This window comes from Aptenodytes forsteri, unplaced genomic scaffold, assembly GCF_000699145.1.
Source record: "Aptenodytes forsteri isolate BGI_AS27 unplaced genomic scaffold, ASM69914v1 Scaffold257, whole genome shotgun sequence".
In the NCBI taxonomy this organism is placed as follows: domain Eukaryota; kingdom Metazoa; phylum Chordata; class Aves; order Sphenisciformes; family Spheniscidae; genus Aptenodytes; species Aptenodytes forsteri.
This window is the reverse complement of record NW_008795194.1, coordinates 4,531,482-4,556,224: the sequence shown is the minus strand read 5'-3', so window position 1 is coordinate 4,556,224 and position 24,743 is coordinate 4,531,482. Positions and strand designations below refer to the sequence as shown.

At 34.7% G+C, this 24,743-nt stretch overlaps 1 protein-coding gene across 1 annotated transcript in view; it reads left to right on the top strand.

Annotated features, from left to right (window-relative positions):
* CCDC141 (coiled-coil domain containing 141) overlaps window positions 1-24,743 on the top strand; it is a 106,866-nt gene that overhangs the window by 1,605 nt on the left and 80,518 nt on the right. The window contains 3 exon segments of the mRNA XM_009278616.2: window positions 343-465; window positions 20,619-20,810; window positions 22,973-23,081. Of these exon segments, the coding sequence (XP_009276891.2) occupies window positions 343-465; window positions 20,619-20,810; window positions 22,973-23,081 (424 nt within the window).

Genomic DNA, 24,743 nt, shown 5'->3' with positions numbered 1-24,743 from the left:
ACCCACCAAGTTTCCTTAACCATCTATGTAATCTTCAGCTGAAAGGGGAGAAGAGTTGGAGAAACGTTTTTGGCTTATTGTGATAGTCTTACTCTTCACAGGCAAAAACAGAATCACAGTAGCTACGGGATAAGACTAGAGTCTGGGATTTTGATACCTGTTTCAAATGAAGTGAAGTTTATATTTTATCCCCTGTGTCTTCATTCTGCAATCGAGTACATGTTTATGGGTCCCTGTGCTCCTATGACCATGAAAAGTATGCATGACCTGAGAGTCTGTATGAATAAATAAATGAAGGAAAGCTTGTGTTTTCTGAAGCCTGTAATTGTTTACTTATTACAGTGTGGAAAATGGGTGAAGCTTCAGCTGGCTGAATCAACACCAAATTTATTAGAAATTGGCAGCAATCAAGATGAGACTAAAAAACTACTGCAAGATCATGAATTCCTCCTAGCTAAACTTAAGGTAAGATGTGCTAAGACCACACAAAAGTACATCTAGTCATTATAGTCATCTAGTTCAGGTACAACAGTTGACATAGCTGCCTGGGCCTCCTGTTGCAACGTGGTTGTTAGGTTACAGTCCACACAGAAAAAAATACGTTCAGCCTTTGTCAGTGTAACAGATCGAAGTTAGGCCTCTGCACTGCAAAAATATGCTCAGTGTTAATTACTATTTTCTGACAACAACAGTAAAGATGCACTGGTTTTTCCACTTTATACATTACTGTCAAGTCAAGTGAAAAATTATGTTACAAAAAGTTTGATTAGATTTTAACAGCTGTAAACACAAGCAAGCTCTTTGTAAGTGTGAAGTAGATATTCCAGGCACATTTTTATCAAATATTAATTGATGTAAGTTATGCTACAGTATCATTCTTACCATGAAATACTGCTTGTCTTGAGCTAGGAAGATTTTAGCTAAGTAACAGTCCTAAAATCAGATTTTAGCATTGTTGAGAACAGATTATAACAGTGACATTTGGACACAGAGTGACATGATTGCATGAAAAAGCTGAATTAGTTTAAATGTGGATGTTTGACACTGAGAAGAGTCTAAAAGCACCTAAGAAGAAAATTTGTTTTCTTGTTTTGATAGGGCAGATTGACTTTATATCTGTACAGAAATAAATTCCTGTAAAATCTTGGAGCTGTGCACAGCAACTTATCTTAATAGATTCCATCTATTTTATTTTTTTGAGATTACATAAAATTCAGATCTGAAAGAGCAAACATGATCTGGATAGGATCCAGTGCACTTGATTTAATACTAGTGACTATGTGCTTCCCCAGTCATTATAAATCTCAAACATGAGGTAATTTAATACAGTATATAGAGAATGTAATCTAATATGGTGCATAGTGTGGATTTTGAATAGTATGAAGAATATCATTAAAAACAAAACAAAACAAAAAAAACACCCAAAAACATAGAGGGTGGTTCTGCTACCTTTACTTATGCAAGTGCCTCATCTTTATTGCTGTCAGTGCTACACTCAGGCATTCTTGGAACAAGCTGCTGTATCCTGTTTGAACAATTCAGAATTAGCTGAGTTCTTACACACTGACAGCAGGAAGAAGCTGAGTTTTGTCTCCTAGTTGTCAAAAATAAATTTTAGAAAGTGGAAAAAGAAAACGTAATAATTCCAATGTTTAAAAGAAAAACAAAGATTCAAATAACACTTTACCATCAAGTCAAACTTTAAAGTGTTATATATTTATATTAGATATTAGGATATTGTTCTAACAGAGACCTTGTAGGTGTTACTGAAAACTTGTAAGGACACGAACAAGGACAGTAAAACAATAAAGCCCTCGCCATAGACTCCAATTCAAAATCATTGTATTAATGAAAACAGAAAGAAAAAAAAACAAACAAACAACCAAAACAAAACTTGTGATAGATGAAATCTCTGGATGCATCCCCAAGTTGCTATTCCATTTTTGTTTATGAATCTTTAAACTAAAATTATGTTTTTGATATGTTTCTTTTCATTAAAAAATTACTTAAATAGTGACAAAAATAAATAATCCAAGAACGTTTCATGCTCTCTGCTCATTCAAATGTTTGACTTTCTATTCTTATTAGTTCAGATGCATGGAACCTTAAGTTTGTTTTTATTTAGCAGCATTTACCTTGTTTTCTGCTCACAATAAATAGTAAAATAATAATCACAAATATTTTAGCTAATATTGATGAAAATGCTAAAATTTTTCACTCCTATTTGTAAGACCTTGTGACTGATTGCTTGAATCCAGATGACTGATCCTTATTTGGATCCCCAAAGCTTAATAGATTATATCAGATCAGAAAATTTATTATGCATAAACTGTCAAAGAATGCTTGTCATCCAAATGTATCAGGAACAAATACTCATCATTTCATGTTTTATACCTGCAGTCCTTGCAAAATTCAGCATTGATTAATGAATATTCTATAAAAGGATTAAGTTCAAAATGACTATTTTTTCCTCAATAATTTAAGAGCTGCAATAATACAGGACTGCAATGTCGTCATATTTCGTACTGACTGTGCATTTTTCAGACATGACCCTTTCTGTCTTATAGTAAGCTGTTAACACTTGTCAGTAATTATTCAGTCTTAAGTTACTAAATCCACTCATCGGAAGTTTTTACAAGAATGATTCTCAGCCTTTGAAGTATTGATTATAGTAATTTTTTCCACTTAACATTTGTTCATGAATTATGCATTAGTTATGTGAAGATGGATAAAGAGGTAGTAATGTTTCAGTCTTCAACATTTATGGACATAAAGATTTAGTTATGAGGGGATAAAGAATTTAGAAATGTGGGCAGGAGAGGGGTGGAAAGGATGACACAAAATTGCAGTTGTTATGAAGTATTGATTATAGTAATTTTTTCCACTTAACATTTGTTCATGAATTATGCATTAGTTATGTGAAGATGGATAAAGAGGTAGTAATGTTTCAGTCTTCAACATTTATGGACATAAAGATTTAGTTATGAGGGGATAAAGAATTTAGAAATGTGGGCAGGAGAGGGGTGGAAAGGATGACACAAAATTGCAGTTGTTACATGGTCCTTGTTTTGATGAGGTCCAATATATGCAATTTTATTTGATCTTTTACCCTTAGTGAGCAACATAATTTTGTAAATTTTAACAATAATTAATTATACAAATACATGAACATTCTCCCAGTTGCAGTCTTATCCAGTACAGTTTTTAATTCTTCCATATCGGCTACAAGTTATTATTTTCATTGACTATCTTGTTCCAACTGACTATCAATGATAGTCTGTGGCAGCTTAAAACATATTTAGTTTTGCTCTTAATTAGATCTTGGTACTTGTAATGCGTTATAAATAAGTAAGAAGATTAGAAAGTTACATTATCGCAAAAGGAACAAAAGTTTATCTTTTTTCTACTGTGCTTCATTAAAAAGGAGGGAGGATGGAATCCTTGTTTTTTAATTTTAGAGCTAGAAATGGTTTACGAGTAGAAAACAGTATAATTAAGAATTTCTCCACTTGGATCCCCAGGAAATGGATACAATTTTGTATATTGTGGAATTTTTCAGTCACCTGAATCTAAAGCACAACAGTGAGGCAGCTTTGAATTGTTTTTCTATTTATTTTATTGTTGTATTTAAAGAATGCAAAATAAATCATGTTTCCTGACAGATACCAATACTGGATACACCTATGCTTAACTTTGCTGATTAGTTCAATCCAATTCAAAGTTAAGCATTTGTGCAGCACAGGCAAAAATTCCTGAACCAGCAATGATTTGAATGTGAAACTAGGTCTGCTTAAGGGAAGAGTTAGATGATTAATACTAAACACATCTTTGGAATCAGTGCTGAAGAACCTATGGACTTTTAGAAGATAATTTATGGAATGGTTGACCATGCTGCCATTATCCCATGTTATTTTGCAAACTCATTCTGGGTTTTGATAATCCTTTTGCTTTTTAGCTTCATTATTCTCATCCCAGCATATGTATTATAAGTTATAATCAAAATATTCAGGCCAAATTCTTTCATCGACTTCATACATTGAGGATTCACGGATGTAAGGGCAAAATTTGGCACAGTAACCAGTCATCAGTTTACGGTACTTCTGATGCTAGAGGAGAAGGAATGTAATCCAGCTCACTATTTCAGGGAACTGTTTTTGACTTAGCAATGTTATCAGGAGTTAAAAAAACCTAAACAACCAGTTTGACACTCAATAAGGCAGATGGTACTTTAAAGGCTACAGGAACAGACCTGTTGAATGAGAAAGCAGTAATTTTTAGAACATTTCTTTACTGCTTTTAATGTTCAGAATTATTGTGATAAAAACTGGTGTGTGTACTTTAGGCATTAGGAAAAAACATATCCAAAATAGTTTCCTTTGGTAGAAGGTACTCTGTCATACTCATTACTGATTTAAATTTGTTCCATTGAATTTGGGAATTGGGAACACCCTACTATTTTAATAAAAACCAGAATACAACTTTTGAAAAGGTCCCCATTTCAAATGTTTATGGATTAGGAAACAGACATGTTATTGTTAATAGAGTTAAAGAATAAATGCTGAACAGGAAATGGTAAAACTGAGACTAAACAAAAAACATGTACATGATGTATACAACATCTAGTTAAAACTTCTTTTGGTGCTCTTGAAATGTCATTTATAGCTATAATATTCATGTCTTTTATAGTGGAAATTATTCTATTTGTTTTTGTTGAATTGTTATACTGACTACTAGTAGCTCAGAAGATTAATGAAACTTCTTTAGCAACAGTGATTTAAGAGGTAAACTATAGTTCAGTTTCTTAATTTTGTTCAGTGATGCCTAATTGATCAGGAAAGTTTGTTTATGCTTGTCATCTGTTCTAGGCAAACATACAGATTTGTTTTCCTTTGGACATAAATTTGGTGTTTGTAAGTGTTAAAGAATTACATATTCTTTTATAATTGATGAATTCATTTGACAGGTCTAGATGTTGCCAACACTTATATGTATTCATTGTTGCAGGTTCCATGAACTGAAATAAAATGTTTCTTTTGAACGTGGTTAAGAATTAAACATAAATGTTTTCAGGTTTGGAATCATAGCCCTTTCTCTTTGTGATTTGGCCCTTCAGTAGTCTCAACTAGTATGTTCTGATTCTAAACTAATATATTCTCTTTCTGTTTTGTTAAATTAGACCATATCAGCAGTAACGGTTTTGCTGAAAACATCAACTTCTGTGATTTCATGCAAGTCTCCTTCCCAACATTTGCCTCATCCTTGTTTAGATGACCTTCAGCAGATTTATAGGTTCTGGAAATGTAAATATATGTATATATACGTTTTGATAACTCATTCTTTAAAATTTAAAAAAAATGTGAGAAGAATCAAAACCAGAAAAAACTTGAGACACAAAGCTTCCAGGAGGTAAAATGATATTGATTGCAATGTGCGTACACATTTCTCTGCCTTTCTTCTGTTCTCCATAATTCAGTCATTTCCAACAGAAGCCCTGTCTGAAGATAACATGCTGTCTTAGTGTTTGAATCTCCCAATTTTAATGCTTTCTGTATTGTTTAAAAAAAAAAAAAAAAAAGACAGTGCGTGTGTTGCCATGCTTTTGGCTATGACAATGCCAAAATCCCCACTAAGACAAACAGCAGCATTCTTGGTTTGCTTCCAAAGTTCTGTTTTTTATCATGAAAGAGACTGTGGCAGAACCGCTACAAAACAGAAATAAATCTAGACTATAAACTTAAGCTTAAAACCAACACTGTTATTAATTTGGCTCATGAACCTGAAGATTGCTCCTAATTATTTTATTTACTTCAATTCACAGAGCATAAATTGCAAAATAGTAATTTATATGCTAATATCCAAGAGAAACAAATTAGAGAATTACATTCTTCAAAAAGTGATTATATGCTAATTTTTTGTATTTGATATCTTTTAAATAAATCTTCTGGTTATTTCAAGTAAAAATATTTTCATAATGCTTATTTTTCAGTAAATTTGTTTGGAAAAAATTATTTGTTAATATCTTCTGAATTATTTACAATTATTTACAATTAATTATTACAGTTAGCAGCAAAGTTCAGCTGCATTTTCATCATAAAGCAAAGATGATTTTTTCAAGTGATTTGAAAAAAAAGAAAGAAGGGAAAAGGTAAGATTTAATAAATATTTTTTTTTTCAATGAGTTTAGCTCCTCACCAGTTTAAATATTTCCATAAACAAAATTCTCACTGAAATAGTATTTGTCTCAAAATAGTTTTATGACTACTTTCTGGGCTTCATTTTAATAACTATGTGTTGTATAATTTTAGCACTACCTATAAACAAAGATTAATTTTAGCAGCATCTCAGTGAGGAGGAAAATTCCAAGTTACAATATTCACTGTAAGAATCTGAAGCTGGACCTTTGTAATATGTAAAATATGAGCTAAAGTGTGAAATCTGGCCCAAAATAATAATGAAAAGAAATATAGGGAAGGAAAAAGGAATGAAACCACTGAGCAGGATCAGAGTTTAAAGATAAATTAGGTATAATTCCATAATCATGAGAGAAATGTGTGATCCAGTCAGCTGTGTATGCGAGTCTGCTCAAACAGTTTGACAAGCCCTACCTGTTTTTCAGGAAATAACAATGACAGACAGAAATAGATGGAAAAAGGAACAAAAGGCAGAGAGTTTTTCCAGAGAGAAAAGAAAAGTTCCAGAGAAGTTCTCTCCTTCCAGAGCAATCCCATATCCAGTTCTGATGAGAATATTGCTCATTGGGAGCAATCTGATCATGAACCTCATCATGAAATGGTGAACCTGAAATGAACCTGATCATGAAAGGAAGAGGATCAGGAGGAAGCAGATGAACTTCAGTAGTATAATAACAGAAATATTATAAAGTTCAACAATCCAAATATAAGGTTCTGCAGTTCAAGTGAACAGCAAGAATTTCTATTGCGGCCTTAAGGTTACTACTTGGTTGTGGAACAGCTATTAACCAGCATGGCTGTGGAAACAGTCTAGGATGCTTGCAACTATTCTGAAGAGAATTGGGAAGTATGAGTGGAAATTTAGGATTCTGGTCATCTATACTGAAAAAAGCTGACATCAAACTGAATGTAGGTGGCTAGTAGGGATATCAAAGGGAAGAGTATCTTCTTATTTCTTAGAGTGGACTAAAAAAATATTTTATTTGGATTAGCAGAAAGACTGAGATTCTCATAAATATATTGCATGGGTAAACACCACAGGAGAGCAACTGCTTAAGTTGAAGGCCACTGCTGGCATAAGAATATATATAGCACATGGAGATCATTAAAAGAGGTAGGCTGGAAAAGGTTTCTAACTGTCAGAGCAATGTCCCAAAATAGATTTTCAATGGGAATAAAAGGGCCAAAAATCCTAGGTGATTTTGATTGGCAATAAGAAGTATTTGTGAAAAGGACTGTCTGAAATTATTGTTTCTAAGATCCAGGGACCTGAACTTGACGACCCACGTGTTGTGTAATCTTAACAGAGGATGAAAATTCATGGATCTTTGTTTTATTGAAGTTCTTCACTTCTGAGATCTTGGTTGTACTATAGCTAATAATTTAAATCTCTGTTGTTCGTGTTGACATAAACTACTGAAGATTGTGAATTTTAGTTATAAATTAGATTGATTCAGCAGCTGCTGCCTGTTTAAGAAGAAATATAGTGAATAGTATTTCAGAGGGAAAAGCATATTTTATGATGACTGGATTCAGGAAGCAAAAGGTAAAAACTTTACTGACATGCAATTTTTGGTTTTTTGAGATGCAAATCAGCAAAGAAATTCAGGAAGAGTAACATCAATTCTACCTATGAAATTATGACTGTACCTAAAATATTTGCATTTTTCATTTTTAAAATAATTTGAGAATTTTTTAACATGAACAGGGATACGTTCCGGTAATGAGACTGGTAGAATTAAATTTTGCAGATGTCTGCCACTCATGAAAATTAAGAGTGGAAGTGCAGAATTTAACCTATTTTTAATCTATAGATTTTCATCTAATACTCTTTGTTTCACTTCTATGATAGGCTAATTATAATTCTGTGGTATGCTATATTTGCATTCCTAATTTTAGCTAGGCCTAGAGTATAAAATTATTGTAACTTTGTACCAAAATACAGTGGCTCCAGTGTTCCTTAGTACTGCAGTAACTGAACAAATATGTAAAGAGTATACTAAACTATATGTATTCTTAATCATGGCTACATTTCTTACTGCAGTAAAAACTACCAAGACTGCAATCACAAGCACTCAGAACCACAGAAGGGACAATTTTAATTCTGTGCTCCCTCAGTCCACAGCATCTTCCAGCCTCTGAAGCCCCTTGCTGCAGATTGTGTGTGCTGGAGCTCCTCAGCAAAACTTGTACCTTGTAATGATGTATTCTTCCTTCCTCTTAATTTTAGAAATGATCAATTTTTATGTTTTAGTTGAAACTTTCCAGAAAAATCCGGTATGGCACAGATCCTATTACATGAAGTTTCATTCTGCTTTCGCAAATTCACAAACAACAGAGTCTTATAATGAAAGAGAACCATAATTTTAAGCATTGTAGTCTGCATTAGGATTCCGTGAACTAATGCTAAAATATCATGACTTTGAATTTTTCCTTCAAGCAAATGTACCAACATCACCAGAAGGGTTCTGTAGAGCCGTGTTTTATTGTAACTTTATTGCACTTGTAAGTCAGCCTTTCTCTAAACCCTGTCCTCATAAATCTCATCTTTTCCCTTAGTTTTGTCCTGACGTTAGCAGCTCCACGTGGCTTTTTGGGTTGCAACATACTGTATGCTAACGCCTCTAGGCCTCTAGGAAGTTTAAGTCCTTCCTGGATACGCCTGTATCTAGTCCTTCTTTTCCTCAGGAGTTTGCCGGTCTCTAACAGTGCTTCAGGCTCCCTGATTGCTAGCTATCTTCCTCTGTCTGCTTTGCTTTGCACTCCAGAAGCTTTCTGAATACACGGTAAGAATGTACTTAAATGTATGCTCTAGAAGGCCAGATTTTGTTTCCATCTGGAGAGGGAGGGGTGCTCAGTGTACAACAATCAGGAAAGGCAAAACACAGTTTCCCGCTCTTTCCATGCTCTTTTAGCACAACATAAAGTACCCAAATAATGGGCTGTGAACAAATGAATACAAAAGCTATACTATCCATTACAGCTTACATAAAAAGATGTTTCTAGACCTTCAGCTATTCATATTCTGTCCTGGCTACCATATCAGACCCAAATGCGCCCTGAAAATGAGCGGGGGGAGAGTTGTGTGGCTGCACAACTGCTGCATTACCAGACAGCAAGCATGCACGGCACAGGCCTGGGCTTGTACCCCTGTTAGTTTCCTCTCAGTAAATGTTAACCAGAACATTGTTCCCTTTAAGCTACCAGTGTTCTTTTTTGGTATAGTGAATACAGTGGTGTGGAAGTGGAAAGGAAAAATAACACCTCACATAGAAACTGAAATTGGCCTGTAGTTTTTAAAACAATGGTTTTCTGACATGGTTTTACTGAGACCAACAGAAGTTGCATGTTTGTACAAACTCCTTTTTGACTCCGTGCTAGGCATTCCTTACATTGTCAAGCTTCATGCCAGCTCCTCACAGCCCAAAGAGAAATGTAGCATTCTGGGGTTTTTTGTGTTCACAGGGAGTGAAAGTTCATAAACAGAAACAAATAGCATATGAAGTGAAAAGTACTCTGGTCATGTTCATATCACATAATTGTTAATTTGAGAAATAACAGCACCACATACTCAGAGCTGGGTGAGCTGCATGTGTTTCTTTTCTTTCTCCCATTCAAATTGGAAAAATAAAACAAACACAAAACCAGATTTTTCCAGGAAACAATATCCTTCCAAATTTTTTTTATGCTCCATTGAAACAATAAATACATTTCTTTATGTATGTATTGAGAAGTCATGCCAAAACAGAAAACTGAAACATCCGATTCCAAAAATGATTGAAATAAAGTTAAGGCTTTACTGGAAAGCTCTATTAAGTTAATTCAAGTAAAAAAAAACCTCCTCAAAATTCAGGTTTCTGTGAAATATTTTGCTTTCCATGAGTCATCATTTTTTGATGGAAATACACTTCTTTCCTCATACTAATATTGCTTCTAGGACAAGAGACACAAGTTGGAAAAAAGGAAATTCCAATTAGGTGTTAGGAAAAAAAGTTTAATCATGAAGGTGGTTAAATTCTGGAACAGGTTGTCTAGAGAAGTTCTGGAATTTCCATTGTTGGAGATGTTCAAGACTTCATGGGATAAGTCCTTGAGTAACTTGAGCAAGGGGTTGGACAGATGACCTGAAGAGTCCCTTCCAACCTAAATTATTCTATGATTCTGTGTTGACAAAATATTTGTATTTCAAAGATGAAAAGTATAAAAACAGTAATATCAGTCTACCCCATTTAAAAATAAACTATTCCCATACATAGTATATAGAAACTAAAATAGCTGAGGATAAATATTTGAAAAGTTCACAGTAACTAATGGCTTTGACAGTTGTGGAAAGCATAATTTCAAACTCATGACAATAGAACCTTAATATCACTCCGAAGACCATCTTATGTATTTGAACTTTTCATCAACAATGTAAAGTTTCCCGTAAGATATTTACCTTTTTTCCCTAGTCTGTCTTCTCAAAATGCAACTGTGTTCTGTTGCTGGGGTAACAGACAAAATGACAACTGTTTTGATACTATATTAGTTTTTTTGTAGTATTACAGGAGCTATTATTAAAAAAAAAACAAACACACAGCAGTTTTAAATGTGTGAACCATTTTCAACAGACATTAAAGGAAAAATCAATATTAAGTTTGTATTTCAAAACTTCCATGAATCAGTTATAAAAACTAAAACGTTATTGCACGTGAACAATTTTCTAATTCTTTTTTGCAACTTTATGCACAATACTTTTGCATTTCATGAAATATGGCAGATTAGTTTGCTTTAACTTTCAAATTATCTTTGCTTAGGTTTGAATTCATCACACAGTAATTAAATTAAAAAAAAATAATTGCATGAAACATGACTGATTGTTTTCAAGTTATCCCAGTTTTCTCTGTGTCTTAGGGATTGTGTGTCTCACAGCTAATCAATTACTGGAAAATATAGCATACTGGTCAAGTACAAATGTTAATTAAAAACCTGTTCAGAGAAAAGGCTTCTAAAAGAAGGAAATCCACTTCTGGACACTATACCAATTTTACAGTGTCCATCCCAAGTAGTTAGGAAAGATTTAACATTTGAAATGTCTTTTTAATATGTTGAAGCTGATGTAATATTAGGATACATGCATGTCTATTTTTATTTCAAAATATAAAGTAGTCAGCCCTTTAAAAAGTCAGACTTTTCCAAGAAATTCCAAATGGAGCTATCTCAGATGCCACCTGTTTTTCCACAGTGTATTCAGGACAGCTGTGAAAGTGGTATGATAATTTTGGGGAAATTAACCTACTAGTGACAAGCTACAAGTGTGTGAAGTTCTGAAAACATTTTACCTTTTCTTTTTGACAATTAATTCTTTTTATAGATTAATATTAAGATGTTGAATTAGTAAAGAGAGTATCAGTATCACATGCTCATTTAATTCCTGTTATATTATATTAGTTACATAGCTGGTCCAGAATGTTAAGAAAATCTCGTGCTGGATAATTAACGAATGCCACTACTTTTACAGAGTCGTTATGCATGCAATCATTTTATGCCTCAGTAAGAAAGAAACATCATAATGGCTTCTCCTAGTGCTTTACTTCATCAACTTTTTATCCAGTAGTATTAAAATGGCTGTTTTAGAAATAGCATTTATTTTTTAGATGTATTGATAGTGTTTGACAACTGCTCTCTCAACCCATTCTCTGCCCTTTCATGCCAATGCTATTCACAGACAAAATAAGATGAAATATTTGTTAATGCACTCGAAATTCTCTGGAAGATAATACAAGTGTTTCATCCTACTTAGGAAATGATACCTCTCTATATAGCTTAACTTATGGACAGAGGCTATCAATTAATTGCTTCTCTGTTATGTTAATTTTATTAAACAGAGGCTGTCAATATCTTATCTTGGAGATGTGGTATTTTAGTGGTAAGTGCACAGATACTCAAAAAGATAAAAATGTTTTACAAAGTCTCCCTTTACTTGTTTCATGAACTAGCTTCTCAGTATGTTTTTTCTCTGATGATTCAAACATCCCTCATGAGTGTGAAAGTGATTAATTGCTATTACCTGAGTGTGAAAAAATGCTGAGGACCAAATTCAGTTTAGAGTCATAGCTATTCCTGATGAAGTAAATTCAGATCCTGGGTCTTCAACAGTGTGATGGGAGAGGTATGTAGGACATCACCTTTCCCAGGGCATGTGGGAATCTTCTGCATTTCCTCAGCAGGGTCTACCAACATGGGTCTTCTAAAGCCCAGACACAGTTAAAAGTTATTTTTAGTCCTCTTTCTTTAAAATAGCCTGTCAAAGGGCAGCATAAATTCCGTCTACCTACTGCTGGGGGTTTGCTGTTTTGGTGGTGATTGTTGTTTTTTTTTGTTTTTTTTTTTAAGTGCTGGTTGTGGTCTAGCAAAAAATGAATTTTATGTTTCCTTGAACCAACTTGAGTAAATTTTCGGTAAAACTTTCGATAAAATTAATGAACTTAAGAAATTAAGCAGATCACAAGCTGGTTAAATGTTTCAAGGTGTTAGCCTGCTCTAGCATCTTTGGAAGTCAGAGGGGAGACCAAAAGAGCTAAAGCAGCATTGATTTCCTTGCACCCTAAGGATCAGTGCTTATGCTTTGGAGTGTAAATAGACTTGTCAAATATTAGGATGTAGAAGTAGGAGAGTGGATTTGCATATGTTAGTAAACATTGTTATTTGGCCATGTTCTGCAAAATAAACATACTACATGTAAGTCTGAATAAAGCCTGTAAGGACCATGGAGCTATACATGCAAACAGTGATTTTCAGCTAACTGATGACCAAATTCCAAATCAGAGATTTCTGTGAATGGTTGCAATAATTGTGATGGGAAGTTTTTTAAAAAAGAAAAAAAGTAATTTTTATTCATCAATTCAATTAGCTAGCATAAACAATGTTGAATTGAAAGTACTTGAAGATACAGCACCCCATAATGGTTGCTTAGTTTGAGAGATTCACTGACTATCCTCCTAACGAATGCTTGCAGGCATTTATTAGAAAAATGATTATTTGTGCAGAGTCCACTACAAGCAGTTCATATCTATAAAAGAGATGCCCAGGAGCAGCCTTGTATAAGCTACCCAAATGACTCTGCCGTTGTTGTTTTAACACTGTTTCTGGGTTGCCAATGCAAGAAGGCAGTGATTTATTCTGCCTGTTCATCCAGTACTTGGTGCTTTTTTGAAGCTATTGAAAGTCAGATCTAGTGTGAAGTTTTGCCATCTCAAGAAAAGCAGAGACGATCAATGTGTTTGCCTTGGCCAGGAAGGGTAAAATGCCACTCACTGCACACCTTTTTTATTATACAGGAAAACTTCATTGGTTTGGGAGAAACTGCTAGATATTTTTAAAGAGCTGTTTAAGTTAAACTCTACATAAAAATATGAGTGAATCGAACATTAGCAGTTTTACTGAAAGACAGATTTTTCATATAGCAAAAAGGAAACCAAAACCTATAATGATTAAATAAAATTATAGAGTAACAGAAATATACCTTCAAAATGCATTGTTTGTTTGTTTTCTCCCCCCAGCTTTACTTGCTTTGACAGGTTTTAAGTGTTTCTTAAACATGCTGTACAAAGGTTAAAGCAAGGCAGTTCCTTGGCCCCAGAGCCAAGAAAGCAGTTTTTTTTTCTCTTCTATGAATAATATATACTGCCTGAAAAACACCTCATTGGCTGTGGAATGAGCATGGATTTGGTAAGAACGGCAGTATAACTCTATTTCCTGCCCTATTTTTTTTTTTTTTTAGCTAAATTGAATTTTAGAAATTATAGTTTACGAATTAAAATTCAAATTGCACTGAAAGCATAAATAAGGAAATCCAATTACACTTAAATAGAGCAGGATTAGGTCAAATAAGTATATTAATAATTCTAGCTGTGTATGCTACAATTATACTACTTTAATTATGCCAGTAACTTTAGATATTCTTACATATTTGCATGTAAGTGATTGTGAGCAATGAACAGTCCTGACAGCAGGTCTATCTTATGCTTACACCTTGTGTAGACGTCTGTGAATTAACTTTCAATCAACTAGGTCAGACATAGCTGGCAGTGTAGCAGCAGTAGTATGAACCACAATTACCTGCTGCTTCCGCTAAAATCGTCTGCCAGACTTCACTTGTATACCTTTAGAAATCTTTCTAGGAATCATTCTATGTCCATCAAGAACAGGGTTTGTTCATTTGCAGCTGGTGCATTTCTGGTGCTCAAAGCCCTGTAATGCTTAGTTAAGTTCCAAGCAACCTGTGGCAAGAAGTGGTAAGTTGCAATAGGATTGTTCTCAGGTCTTTTTTGAGCTGCACTGCACTAAAGGATTTACAGTGCAGATGGCAGAAAAGCTTGGCCCCAGCTTTTAGTGAAGATACAACCTCAGTGAAAGCAGTAAAAACAACTTGAGAAGTAAATACTGCACTCGCACTGAGTTCTAGGCTACTGACACTGCACTGAATGAGTGACTTAAAATTTACCTTAGGCATGTCTTCACCAGCTACACTCGAAACAGATACCATAGTGTAGACTTACCCATTGCTGCACCGTTTTCTCTGAAACAGTACTGTTGCAAACTGGCGGCACTGTCGATAAGCATGCTCAAATTAGCAAGGACAGGAGACAAAATTAAGAAACAGGAGAGGGCTTTATTAAACTAGAGATGGCTACAGTTACAGTAAATTTAGTGTTAGGGCTTATTATTATTGTTGCAGCAAATACAGTTCTTGCAATATATACTCTTGTATGAAGTATGATTCTTGCACAGTGGCATGAGTTTCAAACTGTTTATGAATTGTTGTTGTACAATTTTGTCAAATATCTCACAGCTCTTCCACCTGGTAATTTTTTTTATAAATAATTTTTTGGGAGTAGGTTTTCTAAGTGAAGAGAGGTGTTAATTTCGATTTAATACAATACAAAGAGATCTTGGTGATCCATATTTACTTTAAAAGAAAAGTTTAAAGACAATCAGCAGTAAATCTTTATGAGCAGTGGTATTCAACATATGTTAACTCATCACTTTGATCCAGTTTTATAGTGAGATAATTGGAGGGGAAGCTCTTGCACATGCTTCAGGGGTTGCTGGCTCAGAAATGCATTTCTTCTTCTGACCTATGTTCTCCTGTCTGGCTCCTGTTTCCTCTTTCCTTTTCTCAGCTGGGATTATCTATAGACAGGGGTAAAAGTGAACAGATGTTTACAATGCACAGAGAAATGCCATTTTCTATGTACCCCTGACAAGATTTTCCTGTACTCTAAGCAGTTCCAGAATATTTGACTATGGAGCAAGTTTGACTTGACTTTTCAGGCTTGATCCAGGCCTGGGTTTTGTCGTCTTTTTTTTATTGCTACATAAACTGGCTTGAGGAGTTTAAAATCCATAAATTCAGTATCTTTCCTATTGATGATTACACTGAAATAGAATGTGAAGATCAGATGCACACACTGCAGTGCAACTTTTTGCAGCTCTACATAAGATTTACCAAGATTTAGAAATATTGTGAATAGTTCATGCCTTGGTATGCTCCTTGCAGTAGAAAGTCTCTTTTTTTCCCTAAAGCCAACATAAAGCAGTGTGGAGTGTACAGACCACTTGGCCTCAGAGATAGTTATTACTGAAAAAGCCATTTGTCCTCTGTTTCTTTGCCCCCTCTGCATTTTACACTCCACAGTGCTTTATGTTTCTGTCCTCACCGGGCAAAGGACTGCTTCAAGAAACAATCTCATGGTTTCTCTCTTCACTAGAGCCATACTTTGCAGGTTTGAAATAAATCGGAGGCTTTCAGGGACTCCAGCTCCCAGCAAGCCTCTTGAAGTGGCTGGAAAGTGAGGGAACAAGAATCTCACCCGTGATATCAATTGTTAAAACTGTGGGCTTGGTTTATCCCTTGCCTGTTGAGGGTAGGTATCTGCTCAGAGAAGCAAGTATCCTCACCAGTTTCCAGTCTTCTCACCAAATTTTAGAACAATCCAAATGATGAAAATTTTAACACTGCATAAAAGTGAGTTGACATTTAGTACTTGAACTCTGGCATGAACTTGTACTTCCTACTAAGAGATTGTACAAGTGAAGCAAAATCACTATATTGTTGGACAGAGCCCTAAATTTTAGGTCTATTTTAAAACAAACTTTAAGACATAACAGCTATTTCCTAGTGTTGGGTGATAAATGACAAGAATGGAGAATGACCCAGTCTGCACATGAAACCTTTGTTTGTTATTTTGTTTTCCCTTTCGTGGTCTCTTCTTTATGCCTTCATTTATCAGTAGTTAAGCTATTGAAAAAATGAATAAAATCCATAAACCTTATTTATTTTCCATTTTTATAGCTTTTTAAAAATTCAGATCTTATTTCCTGATTCATGATTCTTCTAGAATATTCTTTTTCTAAATGTAAAATAGTGTTAGTGTTGAATTTGTGTCTTAAGTGCTATCACTTTGAGTAAGCTGAGCTGTTAGGAAAGAGTGAAACATTTTTCTGTGTCCTGTAGACAAGCAGAGCTCTAGTCATTTCATGTTATGTTATCACATGTAGTTAGAAAATATTGATTATTTTGATGAAATTGGACAGAGAGAACAAAACAGTGTGACATGGAAAATTAGTAATAAATTCCTCTCTTACGTGTCTGAAAAGCTAGTCCAATTATCCTTGACTGTGTCTTCATGGTAACAAAAACATTGTTTTATACTGTGATTTTATTAGTGTTGCCTTTTAAAATCATCTTGCAAGCAGTCTGGCTGTGTTTTCAAAATAGATTTTGAGAATCAAAATCTAGGTCTTTTTTGAAGGAATGTAAATGTCATATCCTGCCTTTATGTTGTCCGTGAAATGTAATGAATGATAACAGGAACAGCCGGCATTAGAAATAAATTGGAAGACTAAATTATATTTATTGAATGTATAGACTATTTGAAGAGCAGCATATTATAGTTATGTGTGCTCATTTACCTATAGGCAAATGGCTTCAATTAAAGAAATTGTTCATTAGTACTCCTTGTGCAAAGGTTTAGAAACAAATTTAGTGGCTTAATTAGTAAGATGAGAACAAAATAGCACGTGAGTCTAACTACCAATTTTACTGGCATTATATAACACAATAGAAATGTGACTGCATTATTAATGCAGGTTTGCCTTTGATGTGGTTGATCTGTTTTTATTGTGAAAATCCTGTGTGTCTGAAGTTAACCAACAAGGGAAAAGTGGAAAACAGAGGATGGGGCCTGAAAAGATGGGTAAAGCGGCATTCCAGATGAAGTAACTTCCTTCTTCCTGTTGGTATTGTATTGACCATTGGAGATTTCAAGACCTTACCTAAAATGCAGTGTTCTCAAACAAGTGAACGATGTAGACAAAGATGTGCCCACTTATGCAGCCATCATGCCTGCAGGTTATTTCTGAAGGTAATTACCAGTGGGGAAAAAAACCCCAAACCTTCATTATTGTCAGTAAACTGTTTTCTAAAAGATGTAGGAATACTATATAGTACCCTTTGGCTAATTTCCCCATTCCTTGATAAATGTCAGGGAAAATAATCCCTGACTTTTTGTCATATTTAACTGAAAACAATGACTGCTAGCATATTAAATCTCCAGCTTTGTTTTCTAGCCATCACTTAGCCTTAAAGTGAGCTTTTTCTTTTCAGCAGAATGATTTTGACTGAGCACTTAAAATTCTGATGTCATTTTATGGAATATCTATTTCAGGTGTCTCATAACTTCATTCTCCACTAAAAGCCAATATTCCTTACAGGTTTGTTTCTCCAATAATAAGACATAGTCTCCTTTTGCTGAACTGCTGTGATGTTTGAAAGAAGTGTCACGATTAGGAAACCCAACAAATAAAGGAAAGTGTACATAATGAATGGAGTCATGAGAGCAGAATTTTCCATGTTTTTATTTTTTAGCTTATGGCATTCACTTTTTCAAATTAAGTCAAACTTTTCTGCTAAAAGCAAATGCTTGGAATAAAGAAGTTTGAAAATCTTTTTGCATCAAAAATATTGGTAAAGAATTTTCAGCTATATCTAGTAAGCACTCTGATGTCTACATTAACCTCATCCTACACTGCCATCACAGGGCGATGAAGTCACATCCTTGTGTATTTCATTCATTCATCTTCTGTCACGATACTTCTTTTATTCTGCACTTTGGCCTTAAAGCTTCCATAAGACTTTCACAAGATCTTTTCTTCTAGGTGCTAGGAAACAAAACAAACTTCCTTAGATCTGTTAGGCAGGATTCATCCAACACAGGTGGCACTTGGCAGTTAGTACTTGGATTTTAGCCTTTTTTGGAGGTTGAACAAAGAACCAAGGCTTTGTTGGCTCTGAAGAGATTGTGCATATATTTAGGAAAATCCAGTATTAGATGGAGAACATAATTTTTATAGCTTTGACAGTATAAAAATAATTAAGAAATAATGATGCAAACCAATAAAAGAAAAACCAAGAAAGAGTTGAAAGAACTGTGTTAAAGATTGCAGTGAAAGATGGATTTTCATTTAAAATTTTCATGAGCTTGGTTCATTAACTTACCATTATCATTGTTTTGATGAAGCTGGGTTTTAAATTTTATTAATCGTACAAGCATATTATTCTCTGCGGTTTAGAAATTATCATGAGTCAGTGCTGCTCTTTTTTTATTTCTAATAATAAGGTTTCTGACTGCTGCATGTAAGACTATGAAAACACCTGCAGCAACATTTAGTTACCTTGTCAGCTAGATAAATGTTCTTGAATAAAAGTTGACTGGAGTACTTTGGACTAGATTCCCAAGGCCAACTGTTTTTCTTGACCTGATTCTTGTCTCATTGTGGTATAATGGAGATATAAAACAGTTGCTATCAATAGTTACATCAGAGTGACAGTATCTACTCCATGCAAATGTCCTCATTTAAAGTCAAAGCATCATTTTAAATAAATGTTAATTAGATTTCTACTTAAATACAGAATAGGTAGCATTTGGGGGATTTGAGCTTTTCTGCTCATATTTTGAGGCAATCAGGATGAGGATTCAACAGAACAAAAAGAATTGGTTTTACAGAAGGATTAGAAAGCAGCAGTTCCCATTCCTGGTATTCAGAAAATAAAATGGAGTGTGTATTGTTCTCTAGCTTTTGATCAGATGCTCTTTTTGATGAGTTTGTCACCAAACAATAAGCATGCATTCATGTTGCTGATAATGACTTTTCTATATACTGTAGAAAAAGATGGGTTTGTTGGAGCTGCTCTTATGCCTGTTAATTTTACCACTGTTTGTTTTCATACTTGGCTGTCTGTAAAGTTAAGTTAAAGTAATTTCATTCTATTTTTTTCAAAGAAAGAATAAAAGTTCCATAGTTTATTATACTGTTCTCACAGTACCGCTTTTAGAGAGAACTGATGAGCCTTTTCAGTTCAAGCTGACGTCTTTGTGTAGTATACAAGGTCTAGGGAGGACTGAAGGCTATGGTTCTGTGTTTAGAACAATAAAGTTTTCTGCAATTTCCTCTTTTCAGTTGGATCTGTCAGGAGAATTTCAAGTTTTCCAATTCTTTAACCTTTATTAGAGTCTGTGTCATGAGAATGAGTTATCATAGTTTTTAATTTGCCTAATACAGACTTCTTTTCCCATTACACATTCATGTGATAGCACCTGTAATAACAGCAGAAATTGGCACTTTATTAATTCATGCTCATAATAAAACCTGAGATGGGGGGGAAAGAATATAGAACAAATGCTAATCAATTTTTCTGACACACTAAAGATTTTTAACGTAAGCTGGAAATGGCCCAGCAGTTATCTTTCTCATGGTGAGATTAGCAAAGGCAATGAAACGCAGTAGAATGATTTTCTTGACAATAGAGTATTATTATCTGGCGGCCAACTTGAGCAATGCAGCGAGCTGAGCTTGAAACATTGCATAAATTTGGTGTTTTTCTGGAGAATACGTGCATATATTCAAGCTACTCTTGTCTGGATTGTGTTGAAGTCATCGGAGACTTATGAGTAAGTTACTTTACAAACTCTTAAAACTTGTAATGTCAGGTAATATAATATGATGGCATATGAAAGAAGATCCAAAATATCTGCATTGCTACCACTTCCAGGAAGATCTGTGTTTAAGGAGATGTAAACCTATTTGAATCTAAATATTAGAGATAGAATGATAAATTCTCTTAACACTTGTTTTTAAATGAAACTTCATAAAAATATTGCCTCTTAAGTGCAGATGAAATTCGGAAGCTTGCTATGAAACATGCAGGAACAGCTACACTCCTGTCACTAGGAACTGGAAATAAAGCAGGAGTAGATGACTTGTGGGTAGTTTATCAGACTCACTGAAAAATTACCCTGACACCAGTATCAGCACAGTGTTTTGGATTCTGTTTACAGATTTCTTCTTTTTTCTTTTTCTTTTTTTTTTTTTTCTTCTTCTCAGGCTTTGGAAGACCAGGTATGGGACCTGCTGCATGAAGCAGACAAGGCTGCAAAGGAGAACAAAGAAAAGAGTCAGGTTTATGATGCCATGGCGGAGACCCTTGGGGATGCATGGGATGCCCTCATCCTCATGTTAGAGAAGCGACAGGCACTTCTGGAACTTACTTCAGTGTTCTTTGAAAATGCTCTGGAGGTTTGTATTTAAATCAAATGGCTCTCAATTTGAAACCTCACACATCTTACAGGTACAGTGTCTACTGTAATTTTACTCTGTTATATATGTTTATTGCATTCCTAAAGGTTGAGGCAATTAAGAAAATAAAAATCTCTAGATGCATTCTTCCTTTTCCACCTTCTGGATAGTTCAGGGTAAAAATGAGCAAAAAAAACCATGTAGACTTTAAGAAATATGTTAGTCATGATGTCTCCAAAATTTCTACTTGACAGAAAAATGACAGTGAAAAATGGAACTGGACCAAAACCTAAAACATGTAATTCAGTGGCTATAGACATTCTGCAGAATATCTTTCATTCCTTAATGATTCAAATTATTTGGCATTGAAAGAACTAAATTCTCAGATGCCTAATGCTTACTGAAGATTGGCCGCTGAAGGTTTTACACTGAAATATCCATACAGCTATTATAATTATGCAAACTAAACATTAGTCTAACTTGCTAGTCCTTTACCTGAGACATCCATGTGCAGATGTGCACAAAAGGACAATTGTGTGAGCCCAGAGACAGATTTCAGAGTGTTGTCTTTCCCTGTTTACCCATGTCTCTGTATCTCTTATCCTAATTCACTGATACACAGGGTGCTAAAGCAGAGAGGGACTCCATGCTTACCCTGTGTAGCCTCACATTCAATTCTCCTCACATCCCTGGAGCTCTAAAGAGTTTAATAATTCTCCCTGACAATTTTGTTTCTACAATAGCCCAGTGCCACCTATAAATTACAGAAGCAACTGTTCTACCACTAATTATTTTGTCCTGGCGATGTGTATTATACAAAGAAATTAGTACAGAGTTGGCGTAAGTATCACTATCGTAAATTCTGTACTACCAAAGGTTGACCTAGTGCAGACTAAATCCTTAAGGGGCTAGCTGAATAGCCCCTGCAACAGGCTTATATCATTAAAACAAAATGCAGCAGTGGAGCAACAGCACAAATCACACCCCTTATATATAGAAGGGAAGAAGAATTGCAGTATGGATTTAAATGGGAGTCACTGAAACTTCTTATGGAAAGGCTTTTCTTTAAATGACAGCCTGTGATAAAGGAAATCTTTGTTTTATTGTGATAAAACACAAAACATATCTCAAGAATAGACTTTAGTGAAAAAAGGAACTCAAATATGAAATGTTGATACCTAATGGATTTCTTTTATAGCATGCAGATCAAGAGGGAGAAAAATGTAGAACAATAGAAAAGACAGAAAAAGCAGAGTGCTTGCTTTTCATCATCTTTAATTTCACCATAGGTTTCAACATTTTTGCTTACACTGAAACACAAGTTTGAACTCTACTGGTTTCTTCATTCTTGAAATGAAACAGTAGAATTGATAAAGATTGGCTAAGATGGAGAATATGTGTCTCAGCTCTCTCTGAGCTACTCATACTTGGAATTCACCTGCAAAGGTGGAAGTCAAATAAAGAACTCCAATCTTAGTTTTAACAATCTCAGCAGATTGCCAAATCTGCTCCAGATCTCCCTGAAACACAGCATATTTCAATATTTAAAATATGGAACCCATGGAAAAATGAGCTGTAAAGGAGTAACCTAACTTCAGTCTTCATTACAGAGATGCTGTTTCCCCACTATAATTAATTACTGTGTTTACCATAATATTTGTTAGCTTAAATTTGCTACTCATTTCTGCTTTCAAAAGATTGCTTTGAACATTGTATCTCTGTCTGATATTGCCCTTAAATGCTTTTTTCCCCTCAATACTTTAACATTAGAAAGACGTTCTGGGAAGGAGACCTAAGTTAAAGGCTTCATTCATATTAAATGATTTTACTGAAGGCTTTGAAATTAACGGATTCTTCCATAAGAATTTATTTTCAGTGGGTGTGAAGGCTATGTAGGAAAGATGATTCATAAAGTGACAAACTGTAATTACAGAGTATGTCAGCTGAAATTTGGGTTCTCTCAATCAATGAGAACCTCAAAAAACCAGAAGGTGCATATGGCCCACAAAGCATCTGGTTCTAGCAGTCACTAAAAACACGTTTTTCCAAGAATGTACAAATTCTCATGAACTTTCCAGATAGTAGAATACAGAGATTATGATAGAGTTCTGCAAAAGAAAATTATATTGTGCTTCTTCCCACCCCTTGTTTTCTTAATGCAGTTTGCTGTTAAAATTGACCAAGTTGAAGATTTCCTGAAAAATGCCCAAGAGTTTGACAATATTGACTCTTTGAGAGAACTCCTTCTGCAACAAGAGCATCATACAAAAGGTACAAACGGTATTCCACTCCTGATGGTGTGTGATTGTGCGCCGATTCCTTGAAGGATGATTTTACTCTTCCTGTGCATATTTTGAAAAGAAATAAAATCTTAGAACAAATATGAAAATGTTCTATTTGGAAAAACATAATGGTGAAATAACTCTTTATCAGGCCTCCTGAAAGATATGAAACTCCTGGTTTTGAGCTAGCTCTCTCATGGTTCCACCTTTGTTGCTGCTGAGCAGCTAGTGGTAAGCTTGTATTCTGATTTCAAGGCAGTCCAGGCCACATGAGCTGCTAAGAAACCAAGCTGACTTTTAAGGCTGATTGTCAAGCAAGTTCTAAACCCATCCTTCTGTTCCATGGGAAAATTCATCAAATTTATCATAGCTATCAATGAATTAACATTTTCCTATGGAAAACTTTCCGTTAGAAAATTTCCAATCAGCTCTAGTAACAATGCCCTGCAAAGTCCTACAACTTCTTGAGAGTGGCCAAGGGAGAAGTGTTCCTTCTGCTTTCCTTTGCCTAGGGATGGGGTTTGATGAAGTAGTGGCGAAGTGAGGCTGGGAGCTATGAGATAGAGGTGGCAACCAATGCAGAGGTTCCCTGCATTTTGCTTCTGCCTTTGAGGAGTGGGGCTGTGTTTCACTTCCCCTTTGAGTTGTCTGATCTGTTCCAAGAGGTTCTGCAGCTAGAACTGTAACACTCTTGGAAAAAAGGTGCTCTCTCCCCTTCCACCACAACTTTCCTGCACATATGTTTGCCTAGAAAAATTCTTCCATGTGACTTCTTTTTGTTTGTTCAAATTTTCATGTGATGCGTCTTCTACCATGTTGTGGTACTCTTAATTCAAAAAGAGCACAAAAAAATTTTCTCAAAACCAATCTCATTGTGTGGCTACTTCAGACACCTTTGCAATTCCATATGGTTCTGTATTTTTTATAAGACTTAAGACTCCATCTTTGTAATTTTAACCAAATTTTGCTATAAGATTACTAATAACTGGCAGAAAATAAATTATACTTTATTATTCACTAGTGGAGTACCAGATTAAATATTTTTAGCTATCTTGAATGCCAGGTATTCTTCTCAGGAGACTGAATAGAGAAGTGAACTCAGGTCACTCTAACATAGGTTTTGGGGCTTCCAATTTGATCTTCATGGAAGCAAAGTGCTTGCTGTATAGCAATTTTAACCTGAAGTATCTGGCAGTAATTTATTGCTAAAAAGAGGGTCTATAACTGTAAGAATCAGATGAAATGGCTTGCCAGAGAAAGACTGCTTTGATGGGGATAAGCCTTTCCTCAGATGGAGGAAAGTGGTTGCAATTGATTGGCTTCTTACTCTAATCACATCAAATTTGGAAAACCGATATTGAGCTATTTGATAAAAAACAGTGTTTGTATTGCTTTCTGTGAGAAGGATACTATCTACCCATTCCAAAGTAAGGTGGCTGAAAACACGACCATTACAAAGTATTGACTCTACCAGTATGTGATGAGTACTTTATCACAAATGTTTATCACAAAAAAAAAAAAAAAAAAAATTTAAACAAATGCATTTCAATTCAGAATAAAAAAGGTGAAAATATATGAATTTTCCCAATTTATCCATTTTTATATATATTCCATTTTGGATGGACTGAAATGGAACATTTCTGATTAGTAT